The 14,862-nt window shown below is 36.3% G+C and overlaps 1 protein-coding gene across 1 annotated transcript; it reads right to left on the reverse strand.

The window, feature by feature from the left end:
* Positions 1-8,048: 8,048 nt before the first annotated feature.
* On the reverse strand, positions 8,049-12,273 carry LOC125873739 (E3 ubiquitin-protein ligase UPL5-like). The gene is made up of 2 exons (XM_049554605.1): positions 11,879-12,273; positions 8,049-8,592 (listed from the first exon to the last, which is right to left on the reverse strand). The coding sequence occupies exons 1-2, from the start codon at positions 12,271-12,273 to the stop codon at positions 8,049-8,051; spliced, it is 939 nt and encodes a 312-aa protein (XP_049410562.1).
* Between the last annotated feature and the right edge of the window lie 2,589 nt (positions 12,274-14,862).

Consider the following 14,862-nt stretch of genomic DNA (forward strand, 5'->3'; position numbering starts at 1 on the left):
TGAGTTCTCCAGATCCTCACAACTAGCTATAGCATACAGAAGGTTTGTACCCCCGTCTGATCCTGAAGTAGCTCCTCTTTGGGTATTTCTATCTAGTGGAGCTTCTGAAGAACATTAGGTTTTATTATGCCCATTACTCTGTCTATTCTTAGGGTATTCCCTAGAAAAATGACCCTTCTTTCCACACTTGTAGCAAAGATCATTACCAACATGGCATTCTCCAGGAAGGAGTTTACCACACTTACCGCAGGGTGGGGTGCGTGTGAACCATTGTGCCACATTTCCCTGCGATTAAGAAGTTTGAACTCTGAAAGTCTAAAAGTTCTGGTTTTTATAATCAATTTTGCTCCTTGGTGCAGGCAAATAGGTTGACGGTGGAGCAGGTCTAGATGATTTCAGCTGAAAGGATGATCGGTTCATATTTCTATTTTTCTACTGGCCAAACTCCTAACTTGTTGTCTTAGCTCTCTTCCTACGACACTCTTCCATGTTATTCTACTTGTCTTCCTCAACCTGCTGCACATGAATCATCACCCTAACTAATTCCATGTCTCCTATCAACATAGTCGTCTTACTTTCCTTACTCGATAAGTGGGAAACTCCAGACGCGAACAAGCTAATTCTACTCCTAAAATCAGCCACCATCTCCAGAGCATAGTGGGATAGTTGAGTGAACTTGAGTCTCTACTCTTCTCCCCCAATAGATTCCTTTTTAGATCAAGGAATTCTCTTACCTTCGCTTCCCTTAACTTTTAGGGAAAGAAGCACCTCAAGAAAGCATCCTAGATCACAGCCCAACTCAACGGCGGTGCCCCTTCTGCCCTACTCTTTTTCCACTGACCATACCATATCCTAGCAATAACATTGAGCGGGTATGTAGCCAACTCCACACACTCAGCATCAGCAAGATGCATGACATCAAACACCTTCTGAAGTCCATCCACAATGTTTTTTGGATCCTCATTGATCTTTGACCCAGTGAACTCCGGGAGACTCATTCTTAGAAATTCTTGGACTCAGGATGCATCATTCCCATCATGATGTCCGGATCCTTGGGGACCAACTTTTGTTTACACCACTTGAGTAAACATCTAAATTGCATTCCTGAACTCAACATTGGTGACATATTCTTGAGGGGGTGATGAGTTGGGGGTTTCAACTCATTTAATGCTTATTATTCAACGATTTAGTGTCCTCAATGCCAATTTTATGTTCATAACTAATGTTAAAATGTTGATATTCAGCAATGAAGGCTAGAGAGTAAGGAAACGACATTACGAGGCAAATAGGAGCTAAAAAGTTAAAAAAAGTTGAAGGAAAGCAAAGCTAGTACTCACTAAAGCCACTCGGCAAATCGACGAGTGGACCTTCAGCTCACCTAAAGTTCTAGCACGCTTTCCCATGGAAGAAATCAACTTGGCGAGTAGACAAGTGATTCGACGACACGCCAAAGAGATCAGCGATGAAAATCTAGCTCACCGAAAGTTACATAAAGATTAATCATTGAAACTTTGTGATTTACTTTAATGTTGTGAAACCTCTACATCTACAAAAGATTAGGACTTAATTTTACTTCTTAATCAAATTCTTTATAGTATCACTCCCTCTAGGATCGACCCCCACTCTTAGTTAGGTATATACTTGTTAGTAACTTCCTACACTTACAATTGGATGAAGTGTAGTTGAGTGTTATCATGGGGTTGCACTTCCGATGCATTGGGAACCTCTTGATCTTGAGGATTAACATTCCTCCTAGCAGAACATCCTCGAACAGCTCTTCGTGGAAGCATGATCTCAAATATACGCGTAAGCACCAGTTAGAAGAAAGCTTCATAGAGTTGAACTCTATCACATGAAAAGGAGTAAGAAGAAGCTGAAACATTTCCTAAATGTTGTAGCCTTCTAATTATAGATATGGCACGCTTTACACCGATAACAAGTACTCTACAGACACATCTTCATAGACTCCTAGGAATGTTGAAATCTTGGCTCTAATACCAAGTTTGTCACGACCCGAGCCTACACCCTGGAGTGACTACCACTCAAGAACAATTTCTGATCCCCAAGTAAACCCTTGGCCTGGCTACCTGACTTTCATGACACTAAATAATGTGCGGAAGCTTAAAATAGATGAACAATTGGACATTCAAGAAAAGTCTTACAATATTGTCTTGTCAATACTTTACATGAGTTATACAGTAACAAAATACTTTGAGAAACAATGGAAAGATCTAGTACTATCTGTCTATGAAGCCTCTAGCAATGTAAGATGTCGGTACAAGACTGTGACACCTCCAATACTACTAAACTGAATGGAACGGGAATCTTACAAAAGCAAAGAGGCCTCACCAAATAATGTCTGCGAGTGAATAATGATCTCAACGAAATGCTTGTTGATGATTTTGAGCACTTGTATCTGCATCATAATAGGATGCAAGTCAAATGTCAGTACATTGAATTTTCTATATGCTAAACATTTAGGAAACTATTTCACTTCCTTCTTATTCTTTTTCGTGTGATAGACTTCAACTTTTTAAAAGTTTCCTCTAACTCGTGCTTACTTGTATCTTTTCAGATCATGCCTCCACGAAGAGTTGTTCGAGGACGTCTTGCTAGGAAAAAATGTCATCCCTCGAGATCAAGAGGTTCCCAATGAACAAGAAGTGCAACCCCCTCAGGGAGATGTCACCAATGTTAAATTGAGGAATGTTATTCAGATGTTGACCTAGGTTGTGGCCAATGAAGTTGGTTAACAAAGAGGGGTTTGTATGGCTGATACATCCCGAACCCGTGAGTTTTTGGGAATGAATCCCCCAGAATTAACAGGGTCAAACATCACTAAGGATCCGAAGAACTTTGTGGATGAGCTGGAAAAAGTAATTGAGGTTATGCGTGTTGATGATGCTAAGCCTGTGGAATTAGCTTCATACCATCAAGGGTGTTTCTAGGATTTGGTAAGGTCAATGGAACACGAGAAGGGATCAAAGGGCACCACTTTTGAGTTGTGTTGTCTTTAAAAGTGCCTTCTTGGGGCGCTTCTTTCCCCGTGATCTAAGGGACGCAAAAGATGAGATACTTTTTTAATCTTAAGAAGGAATCCATGAGTGTCTGTGAGTATAGCCTCATGTTCACCCAGTTGTCCCGTTATTCTCCGGAGATGGTGGCAGATATGAGAAGCAGGATGACTCTGTTTGTGTCTGGGTTGTTTCGCTAGTCAAGAAAGGAGGGTAATGAAGCTATGTAGATAGGGAAAATGGACATATCAAGGCTTATGATCCATGAGTAGCAGGTTGAGGAAGATAAGCTGAAAGATAGAGAAGACTTCCACAATAAGAGGGCTAAGAAAACAGGTCATGAGTCTTAACAACAAAAGACCATAAATGTGAACCGATCATGTTTTTAGCATTACACATAATCCCACCATTTTTAAGGCTTATTTTTGCATTTACCTGCCAACTTTTAGTAACTACGGGACTTTCCCAAATTTTTTTGTGCGTATTAGCCGATGGATCTGGTGCCTAGGAGCAACCAAAAAAATGATAAATTCTTTTTAGAACCACTGTAATGAGTTGGGGAAGCATCACGTATAGTCTTTATTTAAAGTTAAGTAGACCATACAAGACTTTATTGAATAACTAAAATCATCTTACATTGTCTGATCCAACCCAGGCCTAATAACTTTACAATAAGGGAAACAAAGAGAAACAAAAGACGTCCAAGACCTGTAATGTCCGGACATCAAAGAAAAAGGGGAAAAGGGAAAAAAGACTATCTCCTTCCTCAAAACACAAGGGAAAACAACCATGGTAATCGATTGAGAGAAGCATCGATGATTTGGAGAGACATCAAAAACTTCAAATTCAGTATCCAACTCCACTCCAGTACCTGAAAGTTGTTGAGCTTAAGGTGTTTTCACCAAAGAGATTATAAATCTCACGAATGCCATGAAAATAATCTTAGTGAAGAATTTGTTTGCCTCAACAATGCCAAATCTGGTGAGCTCTATAAATGATTATGATGTTTTTGTTGTCCATTAATCAAAGAACTGGTGGTAAATCTCCATCTTCCTGTCCCTTGTGAGTGTCGATTCTGGAACCAAAGCTCTAGCTCGAAGCGTGCCACTCCAAAACCTGCTTATACCGAGAGTTCCAACAAGGTAAGTGTTTGTTCCTCTCAATCCGTTTCACTCTTGTTGATTTCCTTTTGAATGTTTTCATTCCCTCATCCACCCATTTTTCTAGAACAATGTTTCGCCATCCTCGTTGTCTCTTAGCAGATTGAGCTAAAAAAGTTGATACCACTGCTTGAAATTCAAAAAAGATAGGTACTCTATTAAACTAAAGATATTCTCCCTTGTTGTTACAAATGCATCTGCTTGAATGTTCAAATTCCAGCTATGTGAATTCACTATTAAAATGTATATTTTCATGTTATCTTCTCTGCGTATGATCATAAATTAGCAAAATCTCAATTTTTATATCTTCTTATCCTAAGGCTAGGATGTTTTTCTTTCTCTGTATTGATGATGCCTCGTGCCTCAGTTGGTATATCCTAAAAATTTGAGTATGTTAGTCTTTGAGTACCTACAAAACAGAAAATGTGGTCAGTGAAAAAGTTAGCCAACTGATTTTCTTCTATGAGTATGTGTTCCGATGTCAATTCCTTGTCCTCCATAAGACTCTTAATCCTCTTGATCTACATCACAATGCCCCAAGGGGTTTCGCAAATTCCGTCCAGAATTTTCTACAGAGAAAGAGAATCAATTTCAAGAGTAATAGTGAGAATATTATATTGTACATATTACTCCATACCTAGTCTTAATCCCACCACCTCTACCACTAGATTAGCACCATCAAATAATCTCCTAACTTCAGCATAAAATAAATTCCTTTCTCCATTCTTGATACAAAAAGCCCCATAACTTGGGCCTGGATTTCCTTTAGATGCACCATCAGAGTTACATTTGAAGGACCCCATCACTGGAGGATTCCACACTACAATTCTGCAACCAAAAGTGGGAATGTACTCCCTAATGAATTTTATCAACCCAGGCCAAGATGTTGGTAAGTCTTTTAGCCAAGGGTAGTTATACTTGGCTAAGAAAAACAAATTTATGTTTATTTCTATTTTTATACCCACATGTATCATTATTCGTCCATGATTAATGGTGTTTCTCCTCTTCCAAATCTTCCATATGATGAACAAAGGAACTGCACTGAAGAGCATTACGTATAGTCCCACAATTTTCTAAGGCATATTTTCGCATTACCAACCAACTTTTAGAAAGTACACGACTTTCAAGGTTTTCTTGTTTATTAGCTCATAGATCTGGCGCCTAGAAAAAGCCCAAAAAATATTATGAAAAAACGTTATGAGGACCTCCATAATGAGTTGTGGAAGCCCTACGTATAAACGCACTATTTTTATGGCATATTTTCGCATTTTTTACTAGCCAACTAATAGAAATTATGAGACTTTCTTGATTTTCCGTGTGTATTAGCCCATGGATATGGCGCCTTTGAGCATAAAAAAAAATCTGAAAAATTTTATGATGACCTCTGTAATGAGTTCGGAAAATATTACGTCTAGTCCTACCATTTTTACGGCCTATTTGTGCATTTACCAGCCAACTCTTAGGAATTACGTGACTTTTTTAGTTTTTCATACGTATTATCCCATGGATATGGTGCCTCGAAACACCCAAAATATATTCCTAAAAATACTTTATGGGGACCTCTTTAATGAGCTCGGAAGCATTATGTATAGTCCCACAATTTTAAAGCTTATTTTTTATGCAAAAATAGATTTAAAATGATGGGAATATACGTAATATTCCCCTAACTCAATATTGAGGTCCTCATAAAGTTTTTATAGAAAAATTTTAAGGCTACTCCAAGACGTCATATGCACGGCCTAATACACACTAATAATCAAGAAAATTATGTAATTCCTAAATGTTGGCTCGTAAATGTAAAAATATGCCTTAAAATTGTGGGAGTATACGTATTTGTCCCCCAACTCATTACGGAGGTCCTCATAAAGTTTTTTCGAAAAAAATTTTAAGGTGTCCCAATATGCCAAATCTATGGGTTAATACACACGAAAAATGAAGAAAGTCACGTAATTTCTAAAAGTTAGCTCGTAAATGCAAAAATATGACTTTAAATAGTGGGATTATACATAATGCTCTTTCAACTCGTGACGGAGGTCCTCATAATTTTCTAAAAATATTTGGGTTGCTCCAAGGCACCAAATCTATGGGCTAATATACACGAAAAAATAAGAAAGTCGTGTAATCCATAAAAGTTGGCCCGTAGATCGAAAAATATGCTTTAAAATGGTTGGAGTATACATAATGCTCCCCCAACTCATTACGGAGGTCCTGATAAAATTTTCCATAAAAAACCTTGGGGTGCCCCACGGCACCATATCCATGGGCTAATATGCCTTAAAACGGTGGGAATATACGTAATGTTCCCCCAACTCATTACGAGGCCGTCATATAGTTTTTTCAGAAAAATTTCGGGGTACCCAAGGGGCCAAATCCATTGGCAAATACACACGAAAAATAAAAACAAGTTGCCTAAATCCTAAAAGTTGGCTCGTTAATGCAAAAATATGCCTTAAAATTGGTGGGAATAGACGTATTGCTCCCCCAACTCATTATAGAGATACTCATAAAGTTTTTTCTAAAAAAATTTGGGGTACCTCAAGACACCAGATTCATGGGATAATACACACGATAAACCAACAGTCGCGTAATTACTAAAAGTTTGCTTGTAAATGCAAAAATATGCCTTAAAATTGTGGGGAATTCATCTGGATAAAGGTCCTTAGAAATGTGATTTGAACAATTTTCCCTTCATAAAAGATTCTCTTTTAGACAATAAAAAAATCACCTTTTTTTTCAATCATTATACCTTTATTTAATGATATTAAATATTGAATTTAATAAATATTTTATAAAAAATTCTTATTACAACTAAATTCCTACATGAAGATCTTTTTTTCAATTAAAATAAACTTGATCCAAAAAAGTAGCCAAATAACGTTCAAATAATAAGAAAAAAAAATCTTATAAAAAACGTCCAAAATTAGGCCCCAAAAAAGGTCTTTGAATGTGTTGGTAATCCTTTTTAACAAGGCTTTGTTCTCCCTTTTCTTATTATTGTTTTTCTCAATTAGAGACAAATGATTATTAGCACAATAATTAAATAATAATTATTTGAAGATATACATGTTAATTTTTCCTTAACCGAACCGGGAATGCACACCCCTATTTCCCATCACTCTTTTTTGAACATTCTCTTACCTGTTAGGTTTCCGTAATAAAGATAGAGTGAACAACCAACGACTAATCACAATCAGAAAAATTGTGATGCAAAATTTAAGTAGCAATAAAAATAAACATTGTATTTAAACTAAGATTACATTAAAACAGGTAACAACCATCCAAACAAGGTATTATTATAAATTTAGAACAAGTTACTTTAAAGAACTAGAGTCTAATATACATAAACTCAGAATCTTGGCTTCGTCTTTGCCTCTAATCACACGATACCAAAGTTGGATCCAATGTGCCCTTAGGTGATCATCTTGAGTCAATCTTCCATGTTCGTCATGGATCGATAAATTGGAAAGCATAGTTGGTAGAAGCAAGTATGTGAAGATAGCAAATGATCATCAAACTCGGAGGTTTTGTGGATTGATAGTCTTGAATCAAGACCAACAAAGCCCTCTAAAGGAAGAGACTTAATTGAAATCCAGAAGAAAAGGAGAATTTTCCTCTACTCAACAAACATACTCTCGACTATCTGCACACAAAGAAAGAAAAGTAGCTCACATCGATGTAATGAAAGTGAAGGATCCACGATAATGACAAAACATTCTAAATAATCGATGTGTTTGTCAAGCAGTCAAGTAGAGACTCATAAAATTATGCTTCAATTGTGTTGCATTTATTAATTGTGTGCTACCAGTAGATAACAGGCTATAGTTTTATTTTCTAAATGTAGTTTAATGACAAGTTTATCGGGCTATCGACATATTCAGTATACCTTCCAAAACCAGTATATTTGAAGATCAATTTCTTCATAGCCATGGTAATCAATATGTGCTTTCCAATCTTCGACAGAAATATCACTTCTACGACCAAGCATCAAGTTGAAATCATCAAGACTAAGACACCGTAAGAAAGATGGGAGCCTTGAAATAGTTATTACATTTGAAAAGCCTTCTAAGAAATACGTGAGCTGATCTGCTAGTGATGTTACATAGTGATGTTGGATAAGCAGATTAACATAGGTCTCCCTGTTCTTGCTGTCCACAACGGTATCTTTTCCATTGGGATAGAGCTCTATTTCTCTCCTCAAACCCAACGACTCAACTTCACAAACAAATTTTAAGCCTAACACATCTTGATCCACTTTGTCTGCATCCATATTTAGTATCTCCTTGCAGCCACGGTACAAGAATGGATCCACATCCCTAATGTCCTCCAATAATACACCATTTCCATCCAATTGCAAGAAATATACTCGATCAAAACCAACTCTGATTTGAAGATAATATGCTAAGGCCAACGCAGTCATCCTACCAGGGAACCAAAAATACTCAAGGTGTAACAGATTCACTTCAGATGTTGCAGCAAACACAAATGGTATATGAGAAATATTGCTACACTAAATAAAAGGAAAAAGGGTCAAATGTACCTATCCCTCAACATTGCGATTTAGAGTGGATATACCTTTGTTGAAAAAGCGGTCCCTCTTCTACTCCCTCATAAAATGATATGGGGTCGGGTATGACTAATAGAAGGATTAGGTGTTTATTAGTTAGGTCGGGTCTAGAGGGGTAAAATATAATATGTGAAGTAAATTTTTTAAGACACCTAAGACAGGGAAGTGTATCTATGAATCATTTGTTAGACAACAAGGGTATATAGGCACCACTTATTAGACAGTGAGATTACCTATAAGCATCCCTTCTTAAATACCAAGAGTAGTGTTTAGAATGAAGGAAAACATTTTCTATGTGAAATATTTTGAAAATATTTTCTCGGAAAATAAGGTGGTTCTAACTTAGTTTCTCATTTTTGGTTGGTGAGTGGAAAATATTTTCTAATATTTGATTGATGAATGACAAAAAAATTTGAGTAAGTATTTTTCAGTTTGGCTAGAGAGTAGAAAATACATATTAAGAAATAGTTTCTAACCCAGAAACTAATCCTGAAAATTGACCCAGGACATGACCCCGACATCCGAATTGAGGACCCCAATGACTGCTTTAGGTTCTGACCAAGACAAATGACCTAAGACTAACCCTGACTTTTGACCTGGGCCTAATATTCAAACTAGGACCCAACTTTGACTTTTACTCTAATCTCAACACCCGAATCAGGACACAATAACAATGACCAATCGTATATCCAACCCCGACTCATAAATTAAGACCTATATTTTGAACCAAAACCCTACCTCGGCACTCAATCCCGATGATTGTTCCAGAACCTAACCTCGACTCTTACTCAGGACTTGACTTCTAAACTGAGAACCAACTCCAACACCTAAATCTACACACGACCTCAATAACTAATTGGGATTAAATCCCAACACTCGACTCAGGACCCGACAGTCAAATCGAGACCTGACATCTGAACTAGATCATGATTTTCAAAATGGGACCTGGCCTTACTTCCAACCTAGGACATGACATCCAAATTGAGGCTTGTGTCAGACTATCTACTTGAGGTTTGATGTATCATGAACTTATGGCACATTTGATGCCCAAAACATAGGATTTTTGCAAGTAACCAAGCATGCTTTTGTTAATATGATGTTTTTTGGTGTAATATGCAGGAAAAGAGGTTTTGGAAGCATTTGAAGGAGAAAAGCCTATGATAGAAATAAAGTGGTTGAAGATAGATTCTCATACGATCTGTGGATCTCTGTATGGTCCGTGAACCTAGCCGTGAAGATAGGCTACAAGAGGAAAAATCCAAGTGCAAGACAACTAGACCATGTATGGTCCGTGGTGCATTCTACGATAACGCTAGGAGTATGCGAAGCTTGGGACTAAATCCAGAGGACAGTTGAATGGGACTTCGTACGAGCTGTGGAGACCTATATGGTCCATTTTGAGGCTTGTGGGAAGATGAGACTAATTTGAACAAATTGTTCTATGTGAAAGATTGTGGATGGATTAACGGTCCGTGAAGAGCTTTACGGGTCATTTACCCTCCCGTAAAGAACATCGACTAGGATTCATCTCTAAGACTATAAATATTTATTTAAGGTTTTATTATAATATTATTCCTATTCTGAGACATGTTTTTATCAACAAGATGATAGCTTTCCTTTTTTTGCTTATCTTTGGATAACTAATCAACATTTTGATCGTATGTTTAAATTCTTAATCGAAACTGAGTGAATTTCATTATCGTGAGTGTTTTACTTTTAACTCTTCGATAATGTTTCAGTACTATTTTGTCGAGAATATGAGCAGCTAAACACCACAACTAGGGTTGTGGGAACCCTGACTAGGTAGGAACTGTAGGATCAACAACAAATGATAATGATTGTCGATTGATGCCATGCATGCTTCATTTTTATTTTCCTTTTGAATTCTTTCTAACAATTTCATGTGTTAGAATTTGTCGTTATTCAGCACTTGCTCGAGGGAGAAGGGTATGATCAGAAAAATATAGAAACAAATGAACTTCATATTCTATAAACTCGTTCTGAAGATTTGTGCCCGAGAGGGGATAGTTTCCTAAAGGAGAAAACAAGTGTTGATAATTCACACACTCTAAGACCGAGAGGTGACGAATGATATTCATCTATGGCTTAAAAGCATTTAGCTGCTCTTAATTTTCTAATAATACATGCTTAGCATCAAAAGACCATTACCTGTATGAAATTCTGAGTTGCATGTCGATGTCATAGGGAACACAATCCCGGTCTCTTCCATTTCATAATCAAAACTGTGAGACTATCATTTTTTACTTCTAATATTGGCTTCTAATTACTCTTTGTTACTTGAACACTAAATTAAACTCAATATATACTTTACATCATTTTTATTTCTTGAAATATCAACCACTACTGAATATAAGAGCTGTAGAATTATTTCTTATATATTCCCTATAGGACCAACTTCAACTTTTGTTGAGTTTTGTTATTGATTTTGACCATTTTATACTTCTTATGTGAAGTTCAAGATTTGACGTATCAAGGTTCAACATCCAAATTGATACCAGACCTTGATACTTAACCTTGAAAACTGATTTAGGACTCAGCCTCGAAATCTGATTTAAAAATCATGACCCGGCCCCGACACCCAATTCGGAACCCGACATTGAAACTAGGATCTGACCCTGACTTCTTATGTGGGACCCAACTCTAACACATGACCTAGGATCTAGTTTATGAATAGTGATCTGACCTTGATACTCAACCCCAACCACTAATTTGGGACTTGAATTTAATACATGCCTTAGGACCCGACCTCGAATCTCGACTCTAACACCCAACTTAGAACACTACCCCAACATCTGACACAAGACCTTGCCTTGCTTCGGGAATTGACCTCGAATGCTTACCTACGATCGAACACCTAAATTGAGATTCAACCTTGAGTTGATTCGATACTTAGGAGTTGGGTCTCTAATCGAGGTCGGGAATCAGGTTTTGAATTAAGAACCAAGAGTCGAATTCCTAATTAGTATCGAGAATCGGTACCCGAGACTTGAGTTAGTGCAGAAAGCTGAGGTGTGAGGTTGAAAAAGAGTTATGGAAAATGTTTTTCTTATTTGTTGGAGATAATTCATATCCCTCAAATTTGAGTAATAATGCGTAAATGAAATGAATGGTTACCTTACTTTGGGAAAAAGCTTCTCTTATCGTCTAGGCAAGCAACAAAAAGTGTGTTGTTTGGGTTGAAAATCTCCTGGGATGCTAGTAAGAACCATGCCATCAACACACCAGGCCCAATAGCTTGTTCCTCTTTGAATTCCACAAAGAAAGTGCGAGGCATATTTTTGAGTTTGGCAATATACTCGAACGAGTCTACCAACAATTTGGACCTATCAATGAGCATGTAATATTGATCCTGTTCATTATCTTCCACTTCTAGAAACATCATCATTGCCAATTTCCTCCATATATAAAAGTTTGTTACCTCTTTGTGCTTAAAAAGCCACTCATAATGTTTTGATTCCTCTGCAAACTTAGCGATCAAAATGCATAATGAAACATTTACTTGTTCATTCTCCATATCGTTATACAGTTTTGATATACTCTGTAAGCCCTTCAGAATGTCAAGATATAAAGACCACCAAGGTACAATTAAACCATCTCCTTTTTTATCTCCTTAACACAACAACTTTAAAGACCACACTATTTTTGCGAGCAAATGATAGAACATCTTACACAAGGGTAAACCAATCTCTTTATAAAACTTTGCTTCGTGAGTGTCTTTGTCCATAAACCGTAAGACATTCCACATTGGATGCACAAATGCAGTAAAATCACACACAAGGGTAAACGATAACCCCACATATCTAGTTGTTCCCATAGTCGAGTCTAAGTCATGGGATAACTTAGTTGATATCTCCATAAGACATGGAAAAACATTGTTAAAAAATACCAACTTTTTTGGATCATACTTGCACCTCGCGATCCCTGTGGATTCTATCATAGCCCCTAAATTACTCAGACAAATATAATACAATCCATCCTCAGTCCCCACATCTTCTCGCAAAATGTTACAAAAATTGAAAACTATAAAAGCATGTATTGGTGTAAGGGAATCACTCTTAAGTGAATCAATAAATTCACGAATGCATATATACGAAATCTTTGTACAAGGGTGAGTCATATAAAGCGTTACCAAAGATTTTGGAACAGAGGAGGAAATAAATAACTCGAGATGTTCTGATGCTCGATAAAAATCATTTGGTGTCACACACAAAAAATTAATAAACACGCTTCGTATATGATCTGAGACCGAACAGGGCTTAATCGAGTGATTTTTGTTTTTGCATAGATCCAAAATTCTTGAAGTGAAGTCATTCAATAGATCCATCGCGATGACAAGATCACGCTTACGCTTACTGGTGGCAGTGTTGTCGTTGTTGATGGAAAATGGAGACATTCCAGCCAAATGAGGTAGTAATTTTGGTGTAGAAGAGAGCGGAGAAACAGAGAAAGGCATGGGAATGTGATAAATGTGAGGGAAAAAATGGTTTAAAAGATAAAGGAAGAGATAATATGGTAATTAATATAAAAAGAATTAATCCCTTGAATATATTTTAAAACAATTTAAGTCCTTTAAGCTTAGAATTTTTTTTGTACTAATTATGTATTTAAAATTTTATATTTCCATTGGAATTGTTTCAAGACATAGGGACTTGAATGAAGAGGTGAGTAAAAGTCATCCAGTGAGTCAATGGATCACATACTTGGAGAAATGAATAGAGGAATTTCCTACTCTTTATTAAGTATCCAAGTGTTGAGAGAATGAAGTATGGTGACTACATAACAAGAACGGCGGGGAAAAGAGTTGCATGTTTCCATCAAATCTCAAACACTTCAACCTTAAAATCTACGTCAGACGCTAGAAACATATTTTTTTCAAATAGTAAAAACTACAAAAATTATGACTCATGAATATGAGTTTCTATTAATTACTTTTTGATAATTTTTTTGTTAATTCAAAAGTCGTTAAAATAACTTACGATAAGGACAAACGTTCACAATTGACAAACTTAGAGGACTTAATCGTTCATGAGTATATTTAAGTGATTATTTTTCAAATACCTCAAACATAAGGGACCATCTCAAAATTCGTCTCATACTTTCCGGTAATGTAATCTAATCTAATCTAATCTAGTATATCTTTTATTATTTATACTGAATTTTGATAAATGATTTTCGCCATTTTAATGGTATCATTCATATAGTGTTTGACTATTTTTGAAATTTTTAAAACTGTTCGCCATTGTAATATCGATATTTATATCTCTTTTGACTTTTTCGTATTTAAAAAAAAATATTTGATATTATAATCAATATATTATAATTTTATTATGTGATTTGGTTTAACATTTAATCATTTTAAAATATTTTAATGGGGTCTAGTGTGATTTAAATTTCATTTTTTCTACTATTGCAATCCGATCTAGTGTACACATACTCCTTTTATAAAAAAATCTCATTAGATTTTTTATTTTTGAAAGGAAATGTGATCTAGTATAACTTTTATTTTCATGAAATCTTTTAGTATTTGTTTATATTAATCTCTGTGGAATTTTTTAGATTCTAAAAAGCTTCACATTTTGTTTTTGTTGCGTATTAATTTTTTTCATTACTGTAATTCACATTGTCATGATCCAAATCGTCGTGAATGACACGGACACTAATTCACATTTGTAACGACCGGTTTTTGTTGTTATAGAAAAGCCAACGGGAAAAAAATTTGGGTCGGAAAACCTTTTCGTAGTAACTTGGGATTTCCCAACTTAGTCCAAATTTGAACAAAATCAGAGTCCTTAAAGTCTAGGGAAATTTGGTAAAAATTGGGTGATAAAATTGTGAATTTTATCACATGTGTAGATAGCTAATACGTTAAGGAACCCATACGACTTTACGGAATTGAATCCGGGCGAGTAGAACTCTCGAAATTGATCTTAGCTTGAACGGGTAGTTTTTGAGTGGCATTGGTTGAAGGTGTGTTGTGAAATGGGGTATTGGAATTATATTATTTTCCTCATTGATTTCATGCAATCCGTTAAGGTGGGATTTTCCCTGCCAGGACGGGGCCACTGTAGCGGGGCGGGTGCCACACTCTATAACAAATTCGATT

Source organism: Solanum stenotomum, chromosome 8, assembly GCF_019186545.1.
Source record: "Solanum stenotomum isolate F172 chromosome 8, ASM1918654v1, whole genome shotgun sequence".
NCBI lineage: Eukaryota > Viridiplantae > Streptophyta > Magnoliopsida > Solanales > Solanaceae > Solanum > Solanum stenotomum.

What these genes read in the sequence shown, in the direction of transcription:
- LOC125873739 (XM_049554605.1), bottom strand. Translation starts at nt 12,273, where the DNA reads ATGGAGAATGAACAAGTAAATGTTTCATTATGCATTTTGATCGCTAAG. An exon ending in AAGAGAAGCTTTTTCCCAAA is followed by an intron (nt 8,593 to 11,878) that starts GTAAGGTAACCA and finishes GTTCCCTGGTAG; the next exon opens with GATGACTGCGTTGGCCTTAG.